At 48.0% G+C, this 24,756-nt stretch overlaps 12 protein-coding genes across 12 annotated transcripts; 8 read left to right on the top strand and 4 right to left on the bottom strand.

The window, feature by feature from the left end:
• Window positions 1-856: 856 nt before the first annotated feature.
• Window positions 857-2,143, bottom strand: ONS95_011487 (uncharacterized protein; the record flags this gene model as incomplete). Its single annotated transcript, XM_058505107.1, has 1 exon — window positions 857-2,143. The coding sequence occupies one exon, from the start codon at window positions 2,141-2,143 to the stop codon at window positions 857-859; it is 1,287 nt and encodes a 428-aa protein (XP_058359664.1).
• An 80-nt stretch (window positions 2,144-2,223) lies between these two features.
• On the bottom strand, window positions 2,224-3,097 carry ONS95_011486 (uncharacterized protein; the record flags this gene model as incomplete). Its single annotated transcript, XM_058505106.1, has 2 exons — window positions 2,224-2,229; window positions 2,315-3,097. 2 exons carry the CDS (start codon window positions 3,095-3,097, stop codon window positions 2,224-2,226), a joined length of 789 nt encoding a protein of 262 aa, XP_058359663.1.
• Window positions 3,098-3,272: 175 nt separating this feature from the next.
• Window positions 3,273-4,711, top strand: TFB4 (RNA polymerase II transcription factor B subunit 4). Its single transcript, XM_058505105.1, has 3 exons — window positions 3,273-3,477; window positions 3,525-4,364; window positions 4,428-4,711. Exons 1-3 carry the CDS (start codon window positions 3,432-3,434, stop codon window positions 4,595-4,597), a joined length of 1,056 nt encoding a protein of 351 aa, XP_058359662.1. The 5' UTR covers window positions 3,273-3,431; the 3' UTR covers window positions 4,598-4,711.
• A 163-nt stretch (window positions 4,712-4,874) lies between these two features.
• On the bottom strand, window positions 4,875-7,882 carry ONS95_011484 (uncharacterized protein). The gene is made up of 4 exons (XM_058505104.1): window positions 7,552-7,882; window positions 6,785-7,505; window positions 6,519-6,718; window positions 4,875-6,462 (listed from the first exon to the last, which is right to left on the bottom strand). The coding sequence occupies exons 2-4, from the start codon at window positions 7,162-7,164 to the stop codon at window positions 5,123-5,125; spliced, it is 1,920 nt and encodes a 639-aa protein (XP_058359661.1). The 5' UTR covers window positions 7,165-7,505; window positions 7,552-7,882; the 3' UTR covers window positions 4,875-5,122.
• A 143-nt stretch (window positions 7,883-8,025) lies between these two features.
• On the top strand, window positions 8,026-9,967 carry ARP3 (Arp2/3 complex subunit, actin nucleation center). Its single transcript, XM_058505103.1, has 7 exons — window positions 8,026-8,205; window positions 8,297-8,319; window positions 8,373-8,603; window positions 8,651-8,697; window positions 8,747-8,833; window positions 8,885-9,716; window positions 9,767-9,967. Exons 1-7 carry the CDS (start codon window positions 8,171-8,173, stop codon window positions 9,832-9,834), a joined length of 1,323 nt encoding a protein of 440 aa, XP_058359660.1. The 5' UTR covers window positions 8,026-8,170; the 3' UTR covers window positions 9,835-9,967.
• A 737-nt stretch (window positions 9,968-10,704) lies between these two features.
• ONS95_011482 (uncharacterized protein) lies at window positions 10,705-11,749 on the top strand (the record flags this gene model as incomplete). Its single annotated transcript, XM_058505102.1, has 5 exons — window positions 10,705-10,764; window positions 10,818-10,968; window positions 11,025-11,102; window positions 11,153-11,665; window positions 11,718-11,749. 5 exons carry the CDS (start codon window positions 10,705-10,707, stop codon window positions 11,747-11,749), a joined length of 834 nt encoding a protein of 277 aa, XP_058359659.1.
• Window positions 11,750-11,977: 228 nt separating this feature from the next.
• ONS95_011481 (uncharacterized protein) lies at window positions 11,978-12,831 on the bottom strand (the record flags this gene model as incomplete). Its single annotated transcript, XM_058505101.1, has 2 exons — window positions 12,582-12,831; window positions 11,978-12,517 (listed from the first exon to the last, which is right to left on the bottom strand). The coding sequence occupies exons 1-2, from the start codon at window positions 12,765-12,767 to the stop codon at window positions 11,978-11,980; spliced, it is 726 nt and encodes a 241-aa protein (XP_058359658.1). The 5' UTR covers window positions 12,768-12,831.
• A 371-nt stretch (window positions 12,832-13,202) lies between these two features.
• ONS95_011480 (uncharacterized protein) lies at window positions 13,203-14,528 on the top strand (the record flags this gene model as incomplete). Its single annotated transcript, XM_058505100.1, has 2 exons — window positions 13,203-13,288; window positions 13,352-14,528. The coding sequence occupies 2 exons, from the start codon at window positions 13,203-13,205 to the stop codon at window positions 14,526-14,528; spliced, it is 1,263 nt and encodes a 420-aa protein (XP_058359657.1).
• A 369-nt stretch (window positions 14,529-14,897) lies between these two features.
• On the top strand, window positions 14,898-15,581 carry ONS95_011479 (uncharacterized protein; the record flags this gene model as incomplete). Its single annotated transcript, XM_058505099.1, has 1 exon — window positions 14,898-15,581. The coding sequence occupies one exon, from the start codon at window positions 14,898-14,900 to the stop codon at window positions 15,579-15,581; it is 684 nt and encodes a 227-aa protein (XP_058359656.1).
• Window positions 15,582-16,020: 439 nt separating this feature from the next.
• ONS95_011478 (uncharacterized protein) lies at window positions 16,021-18,169 on the top strand (the record flags this gene model as incomplete). The annotated part of the gene is made up of 2 exons (XM_058505098.1): window positions 16,021-16,474; window positions 16,521-18,169. 2 exons carry the CDS (start codon window positions 16,021-16,023, stop codon window positions 18,167-18,169), a joined length of 2,103 nt encoding a protein of 700 aa, XP_058359655.1.
• Window positions 18,170-20,222: 2,053 nt separating this feature from the next.
• ONS95_011477 (uncharacterized protein) lies at window positions 20,223-21,934 on the top strand (the record flags this gene model as incomplete). The annotated part of the gene is made up of 3 exons (XM_058505097.1): window positions 20,223-20,414; window positions 20,530-20,927; window positions 20,983-21,934. The coding sequence occupies 3 exons, from the start codon at window positions 20,223-20,225 to the stop codon at window positions 21,932-21,934; spliced, it is 1,542 nt and encodes a 513-aa protein (XP_058359654.1).
• Window positions 21,935-22,688: 754 nt separating this feature from the next.
• Window positions 22,689-23,562, top strand: ONS95_011476 (uncharacterized protein; the record flags this gene model as incomplete). The annotated part of the gene is made up of 4 exons (XM_058505096.1): window positions 22,689-22,784; window positions 22,862-23,174; window positions 23,229-23,467; window positions 23,518-23,562. 4 exons carry the CDS (start codon window positions 22,689-22,691, stop codon window positions 23,560-23,562), a joined length of 693 nt encoding a protein of 230 aa, XP_058359653.1.
• Between the last annotated feature and the right edge of the window lie 1,194 nt (window positions 23,563-24,756).

The following is a 24,756-nucleotide window of genomic DNA, read 5'->3' as shown; positions in this document are numbered from 1 at the left end:
GCCAACATTTCCCAACCCAATGCTATCACAACAATAATAGAGAACAAGCTACGACCGTACGAAATCCTGGACCTTTCATTCCATGCCACCGTGTGCCCGTCATTAATGTACTGTTTGAGTAGACGGAGCAACTTGCTCAAAACCTCATCCGAATACTAATAGCTCCTTCCTATATTGTATCATCCTGTCTCTGGTAGGATACGATCTGATTCTACAACTTATTTCATGACGTGAAGTGGTTGTTCGCAGACAGCTCAACACTGACCACTTGAATGGGGAGACAATCATGTAAATAAGAACCATGCAATCTAAAAATTTATAAACAACAGCACCCAAGCGTTGGCATTGGCGCTACGTATCTATTTCTGGTTTGACACTCAGTACGCGGAATGGGGTTTGATGTATTGCAAGTCATAACATAAATTGCGAGTTCTTCGCTTAGAAGGTCGGTTGGAGAAAGAGCGACGGTGATGAAGACGGAGAAGATCTTGAGTCTCGAATCTTTGGAATCAGAAGACTGAAGCCGGAATTTGGTTCGATTGCACAATGCACGAGCTGCTTGGCTTCTGGCTTCTTGGCTCAGCCTTACGTTCCATACTTTTCTGCTGACAGACGATCACTTACGTGAGACGCTAATTCCACCGTTGAGATGTGGGGATTTATGGTCAGGATCCTTAATGGGGAGTTTGTGGTGTGGTGAAAGGAGGGATCTGGGATCTGAATGCAACGACACAAAACCCACAGAGACATGCTGCTGTAGCGGGCAGAACCTAGAGCGAACTCAAATCTTCCGGGGATTGTGTCATCAATTTTGACTGCTTGGAATGATTGTTCATATAGTTGAGGATGATCTGGTTCATTCGGTAAGCAGCGCGGCGCCCGGCTTCTCGTCCGCCAGCAACTTCTTCAGTGCCTCAACAGTTATTTCTAACACCTCTTGACTCCTTGATTTCTTCAAACACTCCTTCAAAGCATCGACACCGCCTGCTTCCTTCACCTTTTTTATTCCCCACTCTCCAACCTTCCCTGGTGCCGTCATCAAATTTAAGATACAGACGATTCCTCGATGTCTCAATTCTTCCTGGTCTTCTTTGCAGAGCCCTAGCAAGAGTGGTACACCGCGATCTCGTTCCAGAATGGCATTGACAGCGGTGTCCCATTCTGTGAGACTTGCCATGGCACCACCAGCTGCCCGGCGAGTCTCGAAATCTTCGGAATCGGTTAACGCGAGGAGTATGTGCATTCGCTGGCTAGCCTGCCTGCCTCCGTCAGCGAACTTGGCGACACCTTCTGGTGCTTGCATGAGATTGCAGATCAGCTCGACCGTTGCTCGCGTCACCATCTTATTATTTGATAGGAGCAGTTCTTCGATCTGGGGGAATGCAATCCGGATGATGGGGTTTCGAGCTGTGTCGTCTGTCGAGGCAAGGTTGGTAAGAGCCAGGAGGGATTCGAATACTGGGAGCAGATCTCGATGTTCGACTGAGGGATCATCCCCAAGGATCAGAAGAAGTGGTCGAACAGCCGAGGTGACTGAGAGCGGATTAGACCCTCCGAATACGTGCTGAGGGTTGGTGGATATAAGGATTCGAGCTAGTGCATGAGCAGTTGTTCGACGTGCTGGGATATTATCGGTGGGAAAGACAGAGTATGCATGAAGGAGAAGCTTCACGGCTCCTTGTTGAGCCATCCGTCCCCGGATCTTCGTAGTTCTGGACAATGAGTTGACGACCGAGACAACCAGCATTAATGAGGCGGTCGAGCCGTGCTGGCTGTGGGTGACGAGAATCGGAATTGCACCAGCATCAAATACTGCTTGACAGCGTTTCGCGGCATGTTCTTCATCGTTTAGTGGATCTGGTTTGGATGATTTCGAGGCGTTGGCATAGGCTTTGAGTTGGGTCATGCGTTTCTGCTCCTCTGTAAGAGAAGGTGGATAGGTAGTCAAATTAACAAGAATGGTGAGCGCTCCGTAAGTCGCAGGTGATTTCGCAGGTGATTCTCCCAAGGCTTTAATCAAATTCTTCAAGAATATCTGATCAGAAGCCAAGCTATGTTTGACTTTCGGCTGTAAAGAAGCGTATGCTAAGCCCTCTATTGATGTGTTTTGCGAAGTGCTTGTAGATATCATATTCTTGAACATGTCCGAAAGTTCCTCAATACTGGTTGTCGCGGGCTGTATTCGTTCCTCTTCTCCAGCACTTGGGGCCGAGGTAACAGCCTTCAATCCTGAAGTTAGTTAGAATACTTGCATGGAAGGTCCAATGTATTCTTGATGTTGTATACGTGAAGACCAAGACGAGAAAGTACCTACCTGAAGCTTGGCCAGAACAACAGCAGCTAGATTTCTCACCGCCTCGGAATGAATACGTTGTTGCATCGCTCCATCTTCTACAACTTGATGTTTATCTGAAGATGAAACATCCACAACAGCGGAAGGAACATCGGTGACAATCTCGTCCAGCCACTCTGTGCAATACTTTTTGACAGCCTCTCGACAAGGTGTGTTCATACAGGCTGCATTCAGCATTTCCAAAGCAGCTTGCTCGACCTTTCTGCTCTTCCACTTCCGTCTCATCAAAGGTCCGAGACTAACGACGAAGCCCTCACTCAGGAAGAGGTCAGCTATGACATCGGGAACGATAGGGAAGAGTGAAGCTGCAACAGAAAACGCAGTGATAAAGTCATCGTAGGTGCCTTTGCCAACGGTTGTATGGAAGAAACTTGAAAGTGCCTCGACACCCTTGTCTCCGGCAGCTTTGAGATATGCCGATGTTGTCAAAGTTGCGTGGCCCCGTACTGTTGGCGGCTGTCTCATATCCAGATAGCCCAAAAGAGTTTCTACACAATCTGTATCGAGAAGATCGTAGAGAGGCTTATGTGGTCCTGGAGACCTGGTCTCTTTCGACGACTCATCTGTGAGTAGCTTGGTGAGGGAGTTCAGCTCTCTGCAAGTATCTTCATCCTCCTGCCCGCCTTCCATCAGCTGAGCAAGAAGTAGCAATGTTCGGTCCTCCAGAGAGACATTTGCCTTCTCTACAGCTTCTGATGTTGCAGGTACGCTGGGATCAGCTACCGGTACGAGTTGAGAAGACATTTCGAATATTCTGATTATCTTAGTGAAGGATGAAGTTAATGGCCAAGAAGAATGAAGAGGGGCATTCTGAACTTTATGGGCCATGTCACGGGACCAGGCGTCACTGATTGACAGGGATTGACAGAGCAAATTCGCGCTCGAATGTTGGACGTAGCTTAACATTCGTCGGAACAACAAAGAAGATATATTCACCCAGCTGGACTGGCTCTAGCTTGTGGGTACCTACTTGAGGCTTTGTTGCAGTCACAAAAGTCTGCGAAGGCTGATTTCTAGCAGAAGCGCAGTTCTAAGTCTCCCAGTCCCCCGAGGCTGACATGCCTCATCTGCCTCCACCATGAACGCGGTAGATGGCTCCGAGCATTATGAGGTTGGTGCTAAAGGTTGGTATATCGCTTCTGGTATGGTATCTAGTCTCACAATGATACAGTCGCCTCACCTTCTCTTCTGGTCATTGTGCTAGACACCAATCCCCACGCCTGGGCACTCCTCAAATCCACACTTCCTCTCTCGAAAGCGATTTCAAACCTCCTCGTCTTCATAAATGCCCACCTAGCATTCAATAATGCAAATCAAGTTGCTGTAGTAGCATCTCACAGCCACCGCGCAGCATGGCTATATCCTAGTGCCCCCTCCACCTCCGAAGACGTCGAAATGACCGATAGAACGGCCTCGAATCTCGACAATGCTAACAAATACCGCCCCTTCGCCCTCATAGAAGACACTCTTCTCACATCTCTCCGCGAGCTCATAGCTTCTACAACGGAAAGCGATGTACGGACAACGACGACAACACAAATGGCTGGGGCTCTCACTCTGGCATTATCATACATCAATAAAGCATCTGCAGCCTACTCTGGCATATCGACGGAAGACAAGCCTGTAGGCCCAAACGCGGAGACTGCAGATGTCGTCGGTTTGCAAAGCCGTATCCTCGTAATATCAGTATCAGGAGATCTGGCACACCAATACATTCCAATAATGAACACTACATTTGCAGCGCAGCGGCTACGGATCCCTATCGATATTCTAAAACTCGCGGGAGATACTGTCTTCCTACAGCAAGCATCAGATACTACCAAAGGAGTTTATATGCAGCTACGGAACCCAGAGGGTCTGTTGCAGTATCTGATGATGGCATTTCTGCCAGATCAAATGGCGAGGAAGCATCTAGTTGCTCCAACGCAGGAGGTGGTAGATTTCAGAGCTGCTTGTTTCTGCCATAGACGGGTGGTGGATGTAGGATTTGTGTGTAGTATATGTTTGAGCAGTAAGTATTTCTGGGCAACCATCGTTTTGACTTGAACGAAAAATTGTTCTAATGCGGCTATAGTTTTTTGCTCGCCTCCAGAAGGAGCAATTTGCTTGACTTGCTCTACACATCTCACGCTGGGTGATTATGGTGCAAAGCCAGCAGTCATACCTCGGAAGAAGAAGAAAAAGAAGAGGATAAACGGAGTAGAGACTGGAAGTGCCAGGGGAACTCCGGCACCTGGAGAATAAACGTATTGTGTTGGGATAAACATTACACAGGCAAAACAATTGCCTTCCATTTTTCAATATGGTTATCCAGGCAGAATGTCTGCCACCAACCATTTCACATTTAATTGATCCCCTTTGAATGTAACCAGATATGAAAATTGCTTCTAGGCTTGCATGCTTCGTGCAAAGATGTCCGTCAAGAATCACAAAGGCCACAGTGAAGATTGAAATCCAGGCATTCTGAATTCTGTCTATAAGTTCGATGGTGTGTAGCGAGCACTGAAGCTGCATTCCATTGCCACAATCTTCGCCAGGCTATCTACGAGACATGTGTCTCTAAAAAATACCAGCATATCTCGACGGTTCGGAATAAGGAGCCCTCCCATGTTGACCGCCATCAAAGCAATTTTGTGCCGCCGCTAGGCCACAATCATAAGTCATGTCCCCATCCTTATGAGGCCTATGCCATCTACCAAACGCCATGCTAAAACAATGATGAAATCAAACGCAGTAATGATGACTACAGGGTGGGAGCATTTACACTCATCAGTCGACTCGAATCTTCCTCCCCCCTTGCACAACACCACCATGGTCTCCAATTCTTGACATCACACACTTAGCCTCCCTTTCCCTTGAATGCATGGATGCTAAAGCGAATGAGTCGGTGTTGTGTGCGAAATGGAGGAAGAATCCGTACGGGGTCTTTTTGACAGCCATTACACCGATAGCACCTGCTGAGTTACTTCCCACGACTCCTGGATGACCCATAAAATCGGCCTGGACGAAAGACACCATGGCCTCTTCCTCGGTCGCATCAATATCTGCACCACCTTCGGCACGCCGAGTATTGTGATACAGCCTCTCTGCGCACCGCTGTGAAGCCATGGTAGTTGCCATGTGTTCGCCGGTACCACTCGTAACAGCTGCCACGGTGATGCCCTCCTCATCTGCTTCATCGGCTGGAATGACGGCACTTCCGATGCCAACAAGAGCAGCAGGTCCAACACGGCCGCGGAGTTTCATACCTATACCTCCAGAGGACGAGCCTGCGGCGATGTGCCCGTACATGTCGATAGCAATGGCACCAACAGTATCTGTAATAGCGTCTTCTTCTCCTCTCCTGGAGAGTTTAGGCGGGGATTCTGCAGTGCCCTCTTCAAAGAAAGCACGAGAAGGTCTGATTTCGGATGCTTCTGTTTCGCATGGAGGAGAGTGCTGCCCATCGCTGCTACCAGGTCGAGGTGGATCATTGGAAAAGAACTCATCTTTGCTCATAGAGACTTCAGGTGGGCTCTTATGCAAGTCGGCACTTGGACCGAGCAGCGAATGCGTCCGTCTGTCTTCACTGTGGTACTTTCCGAAACGAGGGCGCTTCGCGGGGAGACCTGTTGGTGAATGACCACGACTACGAGAGGTCGCAGTGCTGGAAAACGCTGGAGGGCTGACAGAAAGAAGAGCTGGACAGGGATCTTGAGTACACATTTCACGCCCTGGAGTAACTTGAGGAGATGCTCCAGGGGAATCCGGCTGACCCTCATTCCATGTACCATTGATAATAGCAGCAGTATGATCTCGTCGCTGCTTTGCTCGGACGCGCTCCTCATACTCAGCGTCCAGCTCGTCTGTTTGGCTGTTGCTTGCACTCGAGCTAGGTGTCATACGACCACCGCTTTCCACGCGCCTTAGGTCTTCTCGCCAGCGTATATATCGATCTCTTGCATTTCGAGAAACAAGCATTTCATGCGGAACAACGGGAATTCCGTGCTCCCATGCGAAGTCCGTAGCACCTTGCCCAACAAGGAGATTTGGCGGAACTCTTCGGAGGGAGAGTGGCTTACTGGAGGCTTCTAGGATTGCTCTAGCCAAATGTATAGGATTCTTAATCTCTAAATAATGAGTTAGTATCATTCACCCAATTCCTTGGAGTTGGGGTTGAACTTACGTGCTGTAGCACCGCAAGCACCACTCCGACCAAGATAGTCAACGACGGTAGCATCGCATTCTACAACTCCGTCGATTGCCAAATTGCTTCCATAGCCAGCATTGGTAATTTCTTTGTCTTCGAGAACCTTGATAGCAGCTTCTACTGCATCAACAGCGGTTCCGCCTCCTTGCAGAACACGCATTGCCATTCGAGCAGCACTGTGGCAGTGTTAGCATATCTAACCACGAGAAACCTTGTAGCCGTTCAACAGTCAGTCTACATACCTATCACATGCCCCGAGGTGGATATGCTCATTGGTAGTACTATGGTAACCGGCACCAGCATGGACAAAGATCGCAGCAACATTGCCTTGCTGATTTGATTGGTGGCTCCGTCTGAACAGTCTATCGGTCGCCCCATCCATGGTTGAGCTGAGATAAGGTATTTGTGAGATAGTTTCAGGTGCGTGCGCCACAGCTCTTGCCAATTGTTCCCGCCCTTCAGGGTCGTTGTGAAATGGTGAAGGAACAATATCGGCAGGCTGATAGTGGTGTCTGCAGAGCGAAGTCCTCAGACTTTGGCGTAATTTTCGGAGCTGATTACTGGCAGCTCTGAATCTGGCTGAGGTTGAGCGGTCTCGAGTCAATAGGTCGAAGGATTGCATGGGAAAAGATGACCTTTCAAGTTAGAAGAATGGGTCCGAACGATCTAGATCGACACCGAGCTTTGTAGCTTTATGCTATGGCGATGTATAGCATTAGATCGGACTCGAAGAATGTTGATGAAAAACGAAAGTAGCTGTCTTCGTCCTGTGTTCGGTTCTGTTGATCTCGGATTGGCGACAGTGCTCAGTTCAAACAAACTGGATTCTGATGAAACAATTTGGGAGTAAAGTTGAGAATTGGTAGGTCTGGAGAGAGAAGAATTGTTGTGGAACACAATAGGATTATTAAAATGAGGCTTTAGGAGGCGCGATGTTGAATCTCAGAGGTGAATTCGGGAGACCTTGAGATGTTAGCACGATGGCAAGCTTTGGTCGAGGAAGCCTCACAAATGTGCTGCTACTGCAGCTGTCGCCGGCCTAGGAAATATGAAGCTCGATCCAAGTCATGAATAACGCGCTTGGAAGCGAGCGTAAAATGATACTCGAAGCTTCGTGCAGGTATAGAGATCCAAAGTGAAGCGAATGACTTGTGAAGTAAAGCTAGAAACAGCGCAAAGGATATGGGTGTTGGTGAGAATGAAAATGAAAATGGATGGCTGCAGGACACGAGGAAAAAGGTTGTCTCTTTTCACCTATTTTATTTCTCCCCATCAGGAAGCCGCAGGACAATGCTACAGTAAAGATCTCCCACCTCTCCTCCTTCGACGCCAAATCCGCTGTATGGGCTTTGGAGAAGGAGCCTCCCCTCCTTGCAAACAAAAACATTCTGAAAGTCGTTCCACGACACGTGACCATTCCCCACCATGATGGTCGTCGGAGGCGGCGGGGTTGGGAGACTAGGCGATGCCACACCTACCAACTGCCTGGGCTGTCATCTTGAGCGCATCATTTGGTCGACTGACGGTAACTGGACACCTTCGAATCCTAGAACCACGAGCCCCTTTTGAAAGCTGTCGCATAACTTTTCCGAAGAGGTGGAAGTGCTCTGCGCAGCCTTTATTCCAACATGGCTTCCCATACTCCGGCCGTTGTCATGGACAAGTATGTGTACCCCGACCTCGAAGGCAGCTCCGTCAGGGGGATGACTATGTCTGGATGTGCACTTTGGACGCAGCTAACTGTCAATCTCCAGCGGTACCGGTTTCTCCAAGCTCGGTGAGTCCTCTATGATGGCATCTGGTGCTGTACAGAGGCTGACGAATACACAGGCTTCGCAGGCAACGATTCCCCCTCCTTTGTCTTTCCAACAGCGATTGCAACAAAAGGTCCAGCTGGTAGTGCCGGTGGTGGCTCTGGATCGGGGCGCCCTGCTGTAGCCAACAAGCCCTCGTATCTCACAGGGGGAGCTGGACAGGGTGGGCACCTCAACATGAAGCGCGGCACCGAGGATTTGGACTTCTTCATCGGTGATGAAGCTCTTGCCGCAGCCAATGGACCAGGTATGTACGCCGATGGCAGGATGGAGACGGTATAATGACTTTACTAGGGTATAATATTAACTATCCTATCCGCCATGGTCAGATTGAAAACTGGGTAGGTATAATCTGTTCGTTGGGCACAATGCATCGGTTAACTGGCGTAGGATTACATGGAAAGGTTTTGGTCGAACTCAATCTTCAAGTACCTTCGAGTCGAGCCAGAAGATCATTACTTTCTGTTGACAGAGCCCGTAGGTTATACATCATTGTCAACTCGGAGTATCTGCTGACGGAAGTGGTAGCCTCTCAATCCTCCCGAGAATCGCGAGAACACCGCCGAGATCATGTTCGAGTCTTTCAATTGTGCTGGGTTGTATATCGCGGTACAGGCAGTTTTAGCTCTGGCAGCTTCGTGGACGTCCTCCAAGGTCTCGGACCGTTCTCTGACAGGGACAGTCATTGATTCTGGAGATGGCGTTACCCACGTTATTCCAGTTGCTGAAGGTTACGTTATTGGATCCTCGATCAAGTCCATCCCAATCGCAGGCCGAGACATCACGTATTTCGTCCAGTCCCTGCTACGAGACAGAGGCGAGCCCGATTCCTCCCTCAAAACAGCCGGTGAGATCAAGGAAGAATACTGCTATGTGTGCCCAGATATTGTGAAGGAATTCTCTCGTTTTGATCGAGATCCCACACGTTTTGCGAAGCATCAAGTTACCCAGCCAGGAGGTCGCAAAGTGACAGTCGATGTCGGTTATGAACGTTTTCTTGCGCCAGAAATCTTCTTCAACCCCGAAATCTACTCCTCGGATTTTTTGACCCCTCTACCCACAGTTGTTGATAGTGTCATCCAATCCTCGCCAATCGATGTGCGCCGAGGGTTATACAAGAACATTGTTCTGTCAGGTGGAAGCACATTATACAAGGACTTCGGAAGGAGGCTACAACGTGACATCAAGCATCTCGTTGATGACAGAATCAGAGCGAGCGAGGCGCGTAGTGGAGGTGCACGAAGTGGTGGTTTGGAAGTGCAAGTCATCTCTCACAAGCGACAACGGCATGGCCCGTGGTTCGGTGGAAGTTTGTTGGGCCAAACCCCCGAATTCAGAAGCTACTGTCACACAAAAGCCGGTAAGTTGACCCACCTTGATTGTTATGATCTTTGACTAAGGCTCGACTAGAATACGAAGAGATAGGGCCATCCATTGTTCGCAGATTCGCGTTACTAGGCGGCCCCGGTGGATCATAGAACTCAAAAAATGAAAGGAAGTGAGGTTTACTAGTGGACAAGGTCAAGTGAATGGCGATACGAACCGTAAACGAAAGTGATAGATCTGAGAGAAGCAAAAAGCTGCATGAATATAAGAGCATTCAATCGTCTCGAACAGGATTCCCTTTTTGTGTTCGACCTCACTTCGGGCGTCATTAATTATCCCGGTCTCAATAGGTCTTACCTCTCTCAGGAGCTACCTCGCTCCTTTTGAGGGCAGATGAATCGGCTTCCACAAGCTGATATCACAACCCTTTGCCTCATTCTGACCTTGAAGTATATTAAGCCGAATTTGCTGGAAGGAAACTCGATCATTCAATCACGGAAACGACGCTGTGACAAGTAGATCATGGTCTTGAAGGTGCTTGCCATTCTTAGCTTGGCGTGACTATCGACAATAAGTAGAAGGCATTCCGACTGGCTCCCTCGATAACAAATATTGTTGTATCTGAATTCAGATGCAGATTCAGTCAACCGTGATGTGCTCATCGAAGTATATTTTCCCCAGGTCCCGACTCCTGGTCAAATGTCAAGCAAGCACAAACCTTGCCGAGGTGGACCTCGGTGATGGGTCCTCGGGACAGTACATACAGGGGGCCATGCACTGGAGGATTAATGATCAGATCCCCGCAGAATAGCTAGCTGCCGAAACCAACATCAACATACCTCCCCTTCTGGAATCCTGTGCAACTTACTGACCTTCGCTACCTTGATCCCGTTTGTTACTTTGATGAATGAATGTGAAGATCCACCCTACATCCATCGACTCTGGAAATTAAGCTATCACTGCTGTGATCCCGCGCGCCTCCGGTCAGACGAGATATCAGCAACTGGTCAGCAACCATCATTATGTCCAACAAATACGAGGAAGTCATCGTGGAAATCTCAGGCCAAATAGGAATTATCAAAGTAACATCTCGAATCCATTCATTTAAAGCAAGCTTCAACTAAACATGCCTTAGTTCAATAGACCAAAGAGCTTGAACTCGTTCACAGGCAAGCTGACGCAGGAAACCATCTCCGCCATCAGAGAACTCAATGAACATCCCGATACGGTGTTCACGGTCCTTACCGGCGAGGGTAGATTCTTCTCATCTGGTGCAGATGTAAGGGGTAAGCGCTTATCCTCTTCTGATGTATTTCGATCGTGGCTCACCAAATGGGAGCAGGATCTGGACTAGAATCAAACCAAACCTATGCGAACGATGGAGAGAAGAAGCTTGCTTTTATGCAGAGATTTACACCTGGTACGTCCATCTTACCTTATAACTTTGCAAAGGACTAACCTGGAGTACAGCGCTCGAAATGCTTCGGTCCATTATTGATCACAAGAAAGTGTTCGTCCTTGCCCTCAACGGTCCAGCTGTTGGTGGGGGAGCGGCCTGGTTCACCGGCATATCAGACATTGTCTTCGCATCTTCATCATGCTATTTACAGATTCCATTCAGCGCACTCGGACTTGTGCCCGAAAACGGTTCGGCCATTAATTTCGCTCAAAGCATGGGAGTGCACCGCACCAATGAGTTTTTCATGTTTGGTCGCAAACTTACTGCTAAGGAACTTGAGGAATTCGGAATCGTAAACCGTGTGTTTGACAATGAGGGGTTCCAACAGAGTGTCAAGGAATATTTGGAGGAGCAATTGAACCTTAACGATCCAAAGAGTATGATGGAGATGAAGCGATTGCAGAATGCCCCGCTTAGGGATGGGAGGTTGATTGCGGTTGTCAACTCTGTTGATGCTCTCGCGGAGAGATTTGTTGAAAATGCGCCGATGGAGAGATTTGCGATTAAGAAGAAGGAAATGGAGGGTGAGTCTCCTGATAGGCTACTTATGACGATTGTTGACAATTCTATCTACAGCTAAATCGAAAAGTCGTACTTCCAAGATTTGAGATCTTGGCGATGCTAGGGGTGTAAGATCACGCAGATATACAATTTGAAGATAATGAACATGGCACTGGTGAAACTTTTGTTCCTCGCTCCTCCAGGCGAAGCAGGCCTAGAGCCTTTAGGCGTCCGTCGCATCAAACTCATGCTCATCCGACAAGCTGATGGAGGAGGATTCACCAAAATTTGAAGAGAAATCCCACTTTATTAATCATACTAGCTTCATGCTCATTTTATCGACTAGCAGCAGCCATAGCCTCCTTGTCAGCAGCCAACATCCTTTGAATGGCCGGACGGTCCACACAGCGACTCCACCAAGCGCTTACAGCTTCGCGACCAAGAATGATATCTCCATATCCACAAGCAAAAAGTCTCTGAATCAACGGGATATAATAAATATCCACAAGCGAGAAGTCCTTTCCGGCCATAAACTCCCTTTCCCGCAAGAGCTTTTCCGCAACATCAAAAAACCCTTCAACAGACCGCAACGCATCCGAGAGGACGGCATCATCGGCAGACAAGCCGATGAATCGCTTCGCGAACTTCTCGAATGCAATTCTGCCTGCTGGTTCGGCGAAGTAGAGTGTCTCTACTGACTGCGCTTGATCAAACAGTGCAGTGGCTTCTACATCAGAAGCAGAAGGTAGAAGTGCGAAGGAGTACTTCGTGGCGAGGTACTTGCAGATGGCGCGGCTCTCGTAGAGCGTGAAGCCGTCGCTCGAAGTAAGAGCAGGTATTTTGCCCCATGGATGACGATTCATGTGTTCTATGGACTAGAGCGATGGCATTAGCTAAGTATTCCCGAGAATTCGGTCGATATTGGAAGTAATCTTGCACATTTTGCTCTCCTTTTTGAAGATTTAAAAGCACCATTTCATAATCTGTGAAGCCACCCTCAGCGAGAGTCAAACGAACTCGATCAGTATTTGTCGATCCCCGAGCGCCATAGAGAGTAAATGCCGGCATCTTCGCGTTGGATATGAGTTTTGATGCGAGTCTGGAGCTGTTTCTGAGCTTGTACATTTGAAAATTTGGTAGACATTAGGTCCGCCAGCTAGTATATATATACACCATTTGACATTTGACATAAAAACGAAACCGAGCGGTATCTCCGACCACAAGCGTCCCCTGTTCTCTACCTACAATACTCGGCTCTTCAATGAGCGAATAAACACCTCCGAGGTGGGGGATCCTTCAACCTGCTGATTGGTCTGTTCGCTCTTGCGACCCAATCGAGCTAGAGCTGACATGTCGCCGCAACTATCTAAAGCGAGACCCTCTCAACTTCAGGTTTTTCCTCGATCTTTTAAGAGAATGAGCTCTTCTAATTTGGCGGCTCGGATTGCTCTCCGCGTACGTCTTGTTCTCCGCTGAACAATTTTGTATGTCGAGCTCGAAGTTTATATGAGCGTCAAGTCCGACCTTAACACCGTCTCCTCCACCTTCTCCTTTTCCAGAATGGTGGCCAGACCTCGGGATGTTGTCGCCCGCAAACGAAACACTGGAAGAAGAAGCAAGGTTAAAACTGGTTGTAAAACTTGCAGGTCAGTAAAATTAGACATAGCCATCGCTTGCCTCGGAATTAACTCGTGCTCACATACCCACAGGATCAGGAAGATTAAATGTGATGAGATCAAGCCGTCCTGTCAAAGATGTACAACTACTGGCCGCACCTGTGACGGCTACGAGTCCGCGTTCAAATCTTGGGAAGCACAGTCTATCGGTAGTATACGGGTCTCTTCTGGCGGCAACAAGTCCATTGCATTGTCAGGGATCGTTCAGCCGACTGTTGGGTTTATCTCTCAGGATATCGAACTCCTCAATCGCTATTTCTCCACCAAGACCCTGTTTAATGTAAATATGGGTTGTCTTGAAGAAGCCCGACAAGTCCTCCAAGCCAGTTTGACTGATCCCTCTGTACGTCACGCAGTGTCGTCTCTGAGAGCACTTCGGCAGGACCTCGAAATATCCGGTGATACCCCCACGTCTGTCGCTCACCCGACTCCCGGCTTTCACTATGGCCTTCAGCAATATAACATGGCTTTGGGAGGTCTTGCGTCAAACATGTCACTGCCGAGCTCCAGCACAATCAAGTCGGCATTACGTTGCTGCCAGATCTTCATCAGTATTGAGCAAGTACAGAAAAATTACTCTGCCATGGCCCAACATATCATCCGAGGTCTAAGAATTATGTACGAATACCGTGCAAGGCCATACTTTATCGAAGGGAGCCAGTTAGTACCAGCCTACGATGGTCATTTACCTCTGGTGGATGTCTTCATCATCAAGCTTTTTTCTGCGCCTTGTAAATTCGCAGATTCTCCAGCAGTACGGGAGGTCTTCCCGACGACCTCACCTGCGTCTTTCGATAGCCCGCATGAAGGAACCGATGAATCTCCCAATGTTCGCACAATTTTGCCTGATATGCGGACAAGACTTACAGTAACTGCTGAGTTAATACTTGAATTTCTGAGCAAAATGTCACAAGTCGTGTCGGTGGAGGATGCTCTCCAATTGAAGTCCGAAAAAAATGCTATTTTGGACTCCCTGGACTCATGGCTAAATGATTTCGAGCTTATCCAGATGGGACCTGAGCCGATCTCGATGACTTTCTTGCGGATCTTTCGTCTGATATTGAGAATCATTCTCTTAGGAGCACTTGACTCCTCGCCAACGACATGTACGGAGCTGCAGCTGGAGAACGAACGATTACAAAGTCTAGCCAACGATGTGGGCGAAAGAGTCCAGACTTACATAACTTGCAATGGGACTAGCAGCGACTGAGGCCACGCTCCAGTGCGCACAAAAGGCACCATTATCTGGCATAGCAAGACTCGTTACTGGTTCTGTCAAACTTAACAAAGCTCTTTATGGTGTATTGCAGCACCTATGGAAGTAGCCTAGAGCAGTCCACGGGTCTCTCGACGAAGAAATCTATCAGCGTAAGATTTGACGCGATTTCCAAATCCAGCATGAAGACCGAGCTGGCCAATGAGCTACAATTACTGGACTCACTTTCGCCGCACCCCGGAGACATTCTCAACAATATATATGGAACCACAGACCCTCCGCACTTCTGCAACATACATTCATCGTTGTCCTTGCACTTCCAATTAGACAAGTCCGGTATCACAATTGCCATCGTTAACTACCATGCATTTTCTCCTCCTCGGCGCTACAGGAAGGACAGGCCAACACGTCGTTTCCGAAATACTCTCTCAGGGCCACACGGCTGTTACCCTCGTATGTAGCTTTGCGAACATAACTTCTCGTCCTGGCCTCACGGTCGTCACCGGCTCGCCACTTTCAAAACCAGACATAAACAGAGCTCTCCTGGCAACACCCTCTCAACCAATATCTGCTGCAATCACCACACTGAATACAGTCCGCGAGTCCGACAGCCCTTTCGCAGCTCAAGTCTCACCTCCTTGCTTCCTAGCTGACTCATGTGCCAATATCTGCGAGGTGCTGGAGCAAGCCGGTTGTCATCGTATCGTGGTGATGTCGACGGCAGGCGTCGGAGATTCGTGGGGCAGATTACCCATTTTGAGCAAGGCATTCATGAGATGGACCAATATCAAATATGCTCTTGAAGATCACGGGCTTGTTGACAAGGAGACTCGGTTGACGAAGTTGGACTGGACTCTTATTAGGACTGCGAGGCTCCAATTCGACGAGGAGAAGTCGGCCCAGATTACGGAGGTGAGAACGCTAGGGAGTAATGGTGAGGGAATGAGCATGTCTGATAGCGTGAGTGTTACTGCTGTGGTAAGGTTCCTAGTTAAGGTCGCTGTTGAGGGACTTTTCATCAAGAGCGCTGTGGTTGTGACGAATTGATGTAGCCCAAGCACTCGGTAGAATGCATCTTCTTGGTCTACCATGCAGGATCATAGTTCTATTCATGCCACAATGAAACGAACGGGCGTTAGTACTTCTCCATGAGCTTTGATCGAATACAAACCTTGAGTACATCATTACCGTCCTGTGCATAATGGACCGGGAAGGACGGAAGCTCTGCTTCTTCCTGTTGAGATATTTTGCAAGCCAGTTGCGATTTCCAGTTCCCGGGCACTCTAGGACTCCATCCAGTTCTATACCAGGACTGTTGCCGTGTCTAATTAGCTTCAGCAAACCTCAGGGGAAAATATTAGCCTTGTAAATCTGACTAATCACCTGCCAACTGGTGGCACAGCATCACCACAAGGCATGAGCACGTTGACAGTGGGCTCCTAATTGCCACTGTGTTGACCTGATCCCTTAGATCTCCTGCAACGGAATGGACAGTCAAGGTGTCTTTACAGCAGTGTTTGTCCCTCGAAAGCGCCGGCGACATTCGATGGGCTCAGCACCTATTCCCAATATTCAGTTGTCAATCAATACAGCTCGACCAACCCATTCAACCTGTCCAGCATGTCTTAATCTTGACTGGAGCTCATTCGGTAAAGAAAGAGAGTTTAATCATAATCCTTACGAGCGTCAGCTCACCGTCAGCTTTTGCGAAGTGATCTCCAGTGCGAAATCTGGCTGCCAGACCTGTAACCTGTTGGAGGACGCGGTGATACAATTCAGCAAACCGCTCCTGAAATTGGATGTTGGTCTTTTCGAAGACCTGGTTAATTGCGAACTTATGGTGAAACTTCGTTATGGATACTCCGTAATCGTGGATGTTATGGAAGATTCCGAAACCGTGGAAGGAGAATATTTTTCCATTGAGATATACAGAACCGAAGGTTGGTTCTTCTTGTGCGACTCCAACGGAAGCTCATCTGAACCTAGATCATGCCGAAAATAGTCAACTGGTGGCTCCAGCAAGAGATGTGATTGCAGAACTAGATATTGACTCGGTGGTAAAGTTTATAGAATCCAAGAGCAGAGTGTGTGCACAGCAGCACAAGCATTGGCAAGTAGATGTCACACCACTGCCTACCCGAATTCTGCACATTAGGAAAGAATCCGATGAGCTCCGAATCAAGCTCTTGGAGACTAATGGTATGTCCGGAAGATATATGGCACTCAGTCATTGCTGGGGTCCAGGTGGGGCCCCTCTGAAAACAACGACAAGTACAATTCAGAGCCATTTTGCAGGGATCGAACTCGCAATGCTACCGAAAACATTTTCGGACGCCGTACGGATCACTGAAGCAGTAGGTATTTCCTACTTGTGGATCGATTCTTTATGTATCATCCAGGACGATCAACACGATTGGGGAATAGAAGCAGCTAAAATGCATGATGTCTATTCCCGTGCATATATCACTCTCGCCGCAACAGGCTCCAGCTCAAGTCTGGGCGGCTGCTTGTTTCCCAGAAAGCATGTAACATACTTTGGAAAAAGTATTATGCATAAGGATTCGCGTCTGCTAAGTGCTGGGGCAGAGCTCCCGGATGGAGTTGGTGTTAGATACGAAACGAGGTCTCATCAACAGATCATGGGAGACTCCCTCTTAACCTATAGCGGTGGGGTTCCTCTCTTGACTCGGGCCTGGGTCTTGCAAGAACGATTTTTTTCTCCTGTATTCCTTCATTTCCACGAAGAAGAACTGGTCTGGGAGTGCCACGAGGGCATATCTTGTGAGTGTGGGTATTTTGATTGGGAGAGGTTAATCTCCGGAAACACGCGCCAGAACAAAACCCTCTCCTTGAAAGCAAATTTTAGAAGAATATCACAAAGTCTCGGGAGCGTCAAGACGACTCAGGATGCCTATGACTTCTGGTTAGATTTCACGAAGAGCTTCACGTGTTTAAACATAACAGTAGCCTCAGACCAGTTACCAGCCGTCATGGGCATTGCTGCTCGACTTAGTAGAACTCTCCCAGGGTTCTATCTATTGGGAATTTGGAGTGGTGATCTGGCTCGCGGCCTCTTGTGGCGGAAATTCCCCTATCAAAAGGGCACAAGAGTTGAGGTTCCTCAAGACTGTCATTGTCCGACTTGGACCTGGGCTTCCGTCAGCGTCAATTCGGCAAAGAAACATGGATTCGGCTACCCATGGTGGGACGCCAACCCTCCTTTTGAAGTTGATCCTCATTTTACTGCAAGATGCAATGGCCTAGATGACGATATCTTGATTTTCGGCCCGCAATGCAAGCTGCAAATCGGGGGAGATTGTATCTTCTGCACACTTGAGCATCGGTCTCCTGCCGATTATAGAACAGCTTCACACATTCTACACTTTGAAGACGAGGAGGCGTTCATGTATGCAGACATCAATTGCAAAATTGAGAAGTACGGGCCGATCATGGGCAAGTGTTCCTCTAGAACTGTGTGCTGCCTTTTTGTTGGCTCAAGACTGGAGAAGGAACAGTGGGTGCTGGTTGTTGAACAAATTTCTTCCGGAGAATATGAGAGAATAGGAGTCGCTGAGGTTGATTCAACCAAAGATTGGTTCAGAGATGCAGAAGTGAAGCAAATCGTCCTGATTTAGGTCTCTATGGGTTTCAAGAGAAGCCTAGGCTGTGTGGTAAGGTCAAGATACACTTGGTACGAACGTGGAACTTCACAATTGGTGCAAATCAATTCTACGCACGTTCATAGGGGATCCAAACTTATAAAATTTCAATCGGCAACTCCGAAACTTTCATTCACCCAACTTGGTGACAGCAGTATCCTTGTTATCGCTCTCAATGAGCAGCTGACCTCCATTTCTCTCAAACAGCTGCAATCTCAGGCTATCATCTGACAGAATAGCAGTCCCAACATGCTCTTCCGGCAATTGAATAACGCTGGCGGAAGACAGGAACTGTATCTTGCAGTCCGGAGCTCTAGAAATTGATTGGATAACGGTGCCGAATAATCTTTGCAGGGTTCATCTGCTCACACGATCTCGCAACGACAAACATGTTGGAATGATGGCACAAGACTTGAGCATCAGCTTTGACCTATTCCACCTGCTACTGACTTCAAGCGAGAAGAGAATGGTGAAAGCATGAATCATCGTATTGAACAACCTGACTTGATTTCTCTCCAAATCTTTCTTGCCTTCGTTTCATTGAGAACCTCTCACATCTTTGCCCGTTGCCGGCTCAGATCTAATGAGTCCAACGTTGGGTTCCAGGAAGCTCAGTCTTCTAGTAAGAAGATTCCTGATTGCCTTGCCAGATCGAATCCGAGAACATGCTGTCTGACACTTTCCATGTACGGTCCTGGATGGCCAACTCAAGAGTTTCTAGCAACCACTTGGAGCCGTTCGTCCTATGAAGGAGTAAAGAAGCTCAACAGCCGCTCAGTTATTGGCCAGAGTTAGTTTTCTGGTCAGGTATGCCAAAGACATGCTGATGATTCACGGCATACGTGGTTGACAAGAACTTTCAATATGCACCCGATCTGCTCACCCTTCAAGATCTAGCACCCCGCTGACTTCTGGGCTCGTTGGTCGCTTGTCGTTCTGCCAGGGCTGCTTAACACACCATTGAGGTATCTGCATATCTCTATCCTAGCCACCCTTTGCTATATGTGCCTCGCTGTCTTTCTCTCCAGAAGTATGCATGTCAAAGGTTCGGGGGAAAGCTACAAGGCTTTTGGATACCTATGGCTGGGTCTGGAGAATCCAGTTAGCTTTACCAATGTCTTGAGAAGGCAAGTTACATTACAGGTCACGGCTTCATGATAGCTGCCGCATTACGACGCGACACTGCGGAACACGTCTATGGAAGACAGATGATGTTGGGTCTCTGTTCGCTTTCTTGAAAAAGCCGAGGCTAAACAAGTCCCTGCACTAAATGCTTGGCATACATAAGTCCGCCAACTGATGCCGCAACCTTACTTGGCCGGCACTGAGATTTCCCCTCAACCTTATCAAACTTATCATATTTTACTTCAGTGTTGGGCTTCTACTCAAGAAAGACGCATCCGAAGGCTTTTGGTGCTACATACCATTGGTCACTTCCTACTTGAGGCGACTCGCGCCATGTTCCACCCCGTTTCACCCGAAGAAACATGGCGAGATGCAACTCGGGTACTTTGAACTCCTTGCCTCAAGCGAGCTCCAAGTGACATACCCTCGGTCTGTACTGTCTGTATAGGTCAGCTGTAATTGCCGTCGCCCATCCTGAGGAACATCCTGAGCCGCATTCATTCTGCTTGTACCTGGCTTTCTGTACATTCCAGAAGCTCCAGTTCTGTCCAAGATCGCCTTATCATTTTACCATTCAGGACAAGCGAGCGTGTATTACAAGAGATCGACCTCCATTTCTTCTTCTATTTGACGAGAGTTCATGGCGTGGCATGAAGCACTATTCGGATTTTGTTTAGTGCTCCGACTATGCTTCAGAGATCGGCACTGCCATTCCACTGATTTGACAGTAGTTGAAAGCTAGCTGCTGAATATGGTGTAGGCTCATGTGCATGCCCACCGTTGCCGGGGCTAAACGCATGGTCCCGGATACGGGTTATATGGGACTTTTCCCTCTATTTCACTCTAAATCAACGTCTTCAGCTCGTGTACATCCACCTTTGTTATTTTGGAAATTATCTTAGTGATGGACTCAACCGAAAAGTCGCCGCATAATTCGGGAGTATCTTCAGATGAAGACACTGGCAAACAGAAGAGGATTCTGCTCTTTACAAGCAGCGAGTACGGGCAGGCGAACGTCATCCTCGCAGTCTCACACGAACTACTCATTCTTCAAGAGTATGAAGTGCATATCGCATCATTTGCACCTCTCCAAAAGGTACTACTTGGAGAGACCATATATACTTCTCTTGAATGTTCAAAAGTTATGGAGACATAGATCTCATCCTTATACTCAAGCTCTGGAGGCAACTGCTGACTCCTCTCTTACCTAGCGTATAAATGAGCTCAACGAACTCCTGCCAGAGCATGGAACTGCCGCTGTCTTCCACGCCATCACTGGGCCAGCGGCTCTGGATGCTCTTGCTGCCAAGGATGAATTTATTGGACCATTCCCGCCCGGAGTTACAGGTGCTTTGAACACGTACAGACTCACGTTACCTGCAATGGCAGATACATGGTCCGAGTCAGAATACATGTCAAGCTACTGGAGATGTTTAGATATTGTTGGCTCGGTTGAGCCTGACATTATCGTCGTGGATCCGCTCATGAGTCAAGGGCTGGAAGCATGCAATACACTCTCTCGAAAACATGTGGTCTTGAGCCCAAATACGTTTCTCGAGCTCTTGCGCAAAAAGCAATCGCTATTCTCACAGTTTTTTACTATACCAACGTGAGGTCTCCTGGTAAAATCCAATGAAGTAAACTGACGATCTCTCTTTTTCTAGAATTGCTTCGGGATTCCGCTACCCAGTTCCATGGCACCTGATTCCTGCCAATATCTACCTCAAAATAGCATTGATCTGGATATTAGTCACTTCACCAAAAGTCAAAGCACTCATACGGTACCGCAAAGCAAATCAATTGCCCAGCCTGCCTCCAGTGTTCAATATCTGGCGAGAAGATAATCACTGCCTCGTACCATCAGTGCCTGAGACTGATTACCCTTGTCATATTCCTTCAAATGTGACTCCATGTGGACCAATCCTCCTCCCGGTTTCGCCAGTCTCACGGCAGGATCCAGCGCTCCTCGCTTGGCTGAAGGGTGGCCCAACAATCCTCGTAAATCTTGGCAGCCATATTCGTATGGATGATACTATGGCGCGTGAATTTTCGTCGGGGTTGAAAATACTGTTGGATAAGAAGCCCAACATTCAAGTCTTATGGAAACTGAAAACATCTGGAGGTGTAGCCGTGTCGTCCAAGGCCAAACCTGACAGTGGATTCTCAGGCTCAGGTCTGAACGAAGCATCGCTTGGCTCTATTTCTGCGGAAAGAACAAATGGCAGGATCCGGATTGTCGAATGGCTCTCAGTTGATCCTCTAGCAATCCTCCAAACAGGTCTTATTGCATGTTCTGTTCATCACGGTGGCTCGAATTCATTCCACGAAGCTCTCAGCGCTGGTGTCCCGCAGATTGTGCTTCCATGTTGGCTCGACACACTGGACTTTGCCAACAGAGTGGAATGGTTAGGCATCGGAGTATATGGTAGTCGAAACACCGCTCCCAATGTCGAAGGTCTCGAACTTTCGCGGGCATTTCTGAAGGTTCTAGATGACAGTAACGAAGCCTCACAGATGGCTTCGAGAGCCCGAGAGCTCGCTGATATCAGTGGTAAAGTAGGAGGACGGAAGAGAGCTTGTGAGAAAATTGTTGAGCTGCTGGAGAGCTCTTGGTGAAAGTAACTCTTCAGTCGTATGAAGAGTCGTATTGAGGGCTGTAGGCCCTATTCTCAGGCTTCGCTGTTACATTGAACTCTTGGATTCTAATTCATGGAAACACCATGTTCCTTTGGCAACTCCATCAAGGGCTACTATTATCCGTGCCTAGATACGCTACTACCAGACCTTGTCGGTACTTTCTCGTTTCTCGTCCACCGAATGACGAAATCAAAACGTGTACTGTACTGTGACAGAAACTAACAAACGGCCGGGCACATCATGTAAAACATGAGACCAAGCCACGGGGCTTAGTCGTATTAAGTCCTAACGCCCCTGTTCGTTTTGTTGTCACTTTAAACGAGGCACGTGTATTTTCTCCTCGTCCGGATAAATTCAGGCAAGCCCGTTTCCCCTGGTGCCGGTTTAGGCAAATACGAGATATATTATGATCAACGTATTCCGTCCTCAGTCGAAAATCTACGATCAGCTGGTCCCATAGTTCAATTTTCAATTGGTAATGCCGGGGCACTAAGTGCCGCGGCTACATCCAAAATCTGGGGTTGACCTCTGACTGTGGGGGCCTTAGATACCTTCCAAGCTTCAATCGGACATGGACGTGATCAAGAAGGAAAGTGGCTGCGATTTTCTAGGAATCTTCTGCTTCCGTTGTTCCGGATTTGCTGCTGGGTATATAAGCTGAGCCGTGGTACGACGTTTCTTGCTGTCTCAAGAGACCAATCTCGTTACTCACTCTGTAATATCTTTTCTCAAGATGAAAGTCATAACTTCTTTCTTCGCTCTAGCAGCAGTGGTACGAGCACACTATGATTTCCCAGCCCTGATCTCTGGGTCTACCAAAACACCCGCAGTAGGTCATTTTCAAAATAGCCCATGTATCTCTCAAAAGTCTCTCACCCGATGTTTACTGACTCGTTGATTATCTAGTGGCAATATGTTCGCCAATGGTCTGGGTCGTATACATACAGCCCTGTGGTAGACGTAACTTCAAAGGATATCAGATGCAACGTCAAGGGCGATTCAATCTTCGCACCAGGTACTCTCGGTGTGACTGCTGGCTCGACAGTTGGTTTCACGGCCGATCCACCTATCTACCACCCAGGTCCACTGCAGGCATACATGGCAAAGGTTCCAGCAGGATCGACTGCATCAACGTGGGATGGTTCCGGGAGTGTGTGGTTCAAGATATTCGCGCAAGGGCCGAAGTTCGGTGGACAGTCACTAACATGGCCTTCGGACAGTATGTATACCCAATGTCTTATCCTACACAAGTGCTGATTCGATTTGGGAACAGGTGCCGCAACCGTGACTTGGAAAATCCCAGCGTCAACCCCCAACGGGGAGTACCTGCTTCGGGTTGAGCACATCGGTCTACATTCTGCGTCAGCAGCCGGCGGTGCCCAGTTTTACATTTCCTGCGGACAGATAAACGTCACTGGTGGAGGTTCTGGAACTCCAGGGCCGCTTGTTGCTTTTCCAGGGGCGTACAAAGCGACGGATCCGGGACTGATGCTGAATATTTACTATCCAGTGGTTAGAAGTCTTCTGATACCCTACCATCTCTCGTGCTAACACATATTCAGCCAACATCTTACACTCTGCCAGGACCTCCGGTTTGGACTGGTTAGGTAGCATTAAGCCTCGTGTCATCTAGAGCCCGTCAATGTCAACATTGACCTTCATCGAAACCTAGGAATCTCGGGACCGGAGCAAGGAACGCACAGAATGAGCGCAATCCCGCATAGTTTAACAGCACTGAACGATGTCTACTCACATTTCCATCGCACATTTCAAGCATTTATACTTATTTCAATAGCTTTACAATGTCACTGCACATTGATCTCTGTTTTTTTGTTCAAAAGCAGCGAACAAAGAAACAACGTTAAGATTGGTGCCTCTAGCACTTTGCACAAAGGTCTTCTCAGCTACTCGGCTTCAACTCCTCAAACTGACATTGGATCTGAATTTTCAATGCAATATTATTTAATTCTGCTTTTCTTAAGGGGGCCCTGCTCGACGGTAGAGAAACGCGAAAAGAGCAAATCCAAACCCTACGGGGGTTTTTTACAGACACTGTCTGTAAACAGGTATTTTAGACGGGATTTTTATCTACAATTTGGTCAATTGTCTGCATTTTTCTCAGTTGGATTCTCTGATTTTAATCGATTTTTGAGGATTTAGAGTGAAAATGCAGACATTACCTATAATTTAAGGGAAATACAGTTACTATGTGCATTTCTAAGAGTTTCCTAACTAATAAAGTTAATTTTCCCTTTGATTTCCTTCCCTCCGTCTCCCTCCTCTGTCTCCTTCCTCTGTCTCCCTCCTCTATCTCCCTCCTCTGTCTCCCTCTAAGGTAAGGTCTCTTTCCTCTGTCTCTCTCTAAGGTAGGTCTCCAAAGGTAGGTCTCCCTCCCCTCTAAAGGTAAGGTCTCCCTCCAAGGTCTCCCTCCTTCTCCCTCTAAGGTAGGTCTCCCTCCAAGGTAGGTCTCCCTCCAAGGTAGGTCTCCCTCCAAGGTCTCCCTCTAAGGTCTCCCTCCTTCTCCCTCTAGGTAGGTCTCCCTCTTTCCCCCTCCGAGTGTGCTAAAAGTAAGTAATAGGTCCATGTTTATATTGAAACAGAGAAGGTCTGAGTTACCTGAACTCTCCTACCTACCCCTAACACAAGCTAATTTATCTGTATTTTTTGGATACACTTATAGTAGACATTGTCTGAATTTTATCTGTATTTTACTACTACTAGGAATATAAACAAAATGCAGATAATTTACAGACGTTGTCTGTATAAAACCCCTGTAGGGAAAGGGTGTCAACCGCCGCGAC

Source organism: Cadophora gregata (assembly GCF_030347475.1).
Source record: "Cadophora gregata isolate MNR1 chromosome Unknown scaffold_5, whole genome shotgun sequence".
In the NCBI taxonomy this organism is placed as follows: domain Eukaryota; kingdom Fungi; phylum Ascomycota; class Leotiomycetes; order Helotiales; family Ploettnerulaceae; genus Cadophora; species Cadophora gregata.
The sequence above is the reverse complement of the archived record's forward strand: the minus strand, read 5'-3'. Positions and strand labels throughout refer to the sequence as shown.

Coding starts and splice junctions, on each gene's coding strand:
- TFB4 (XM_058505105.1), top strand. CDS start 3,432: ATGAACGCGGTAGATGGCTCCGAGCATTATGAGGTTGGTGCTAAAG. Junction 3,478..3,524: donor TTATGAGGTTGGTGCTAAAG/GTTGGTATATCG, acceptor ACAATGATACAG/TCGCCTCACCTTCTCTTCTG. Junction 4,365..4,427: donor GTGTAGTATATGTTTGAGCA/GTAAGTATTTCT, acceptor ATGCGGCTATAG/TTTTTTGCTCGCCTCCAGAA.
- ONS95_011484 (XM_058505104.1), bottom strand. CDS start 7,164: ATGCAATCCTTCGACCTATTGACTCGAGACCGCTCAACCTCAGCCAGA. Junction 6,719..6,784: donor CACCTCGGGGCATGTGATAG/GTATGTAGACTG, acceptor ACACTGCCACAG/TGCTGCTCGAATGGCAATGC. Junction 6,463..6,518: donor TGCTTGCGGTGCTACAGCAC/GTAAGTTCAACC, acceptor CTCATTATTTAG/AGATTAAGAATCCTATACAT.
- ARP3 (XM_058505103.1), top strand. CDS start 8,171: ATGGCTTCCCATACTCCGGCCGTTGTCATGGACAA. Junction 8,698..8,746: donor ATGGTCAGATTGAAAACTGG/GTAGGTATAATC, acceptor TAACTGGCGTAG/GATTACATGGAAAGGTTTTG. Junction 8,834..8,884: donor ACTTTCTGTTGACAGAGCCC/GTAGGTTATACA, acceptor CGGAAGTGGTAG/CCTCTCAATCCTCCCGAGAA.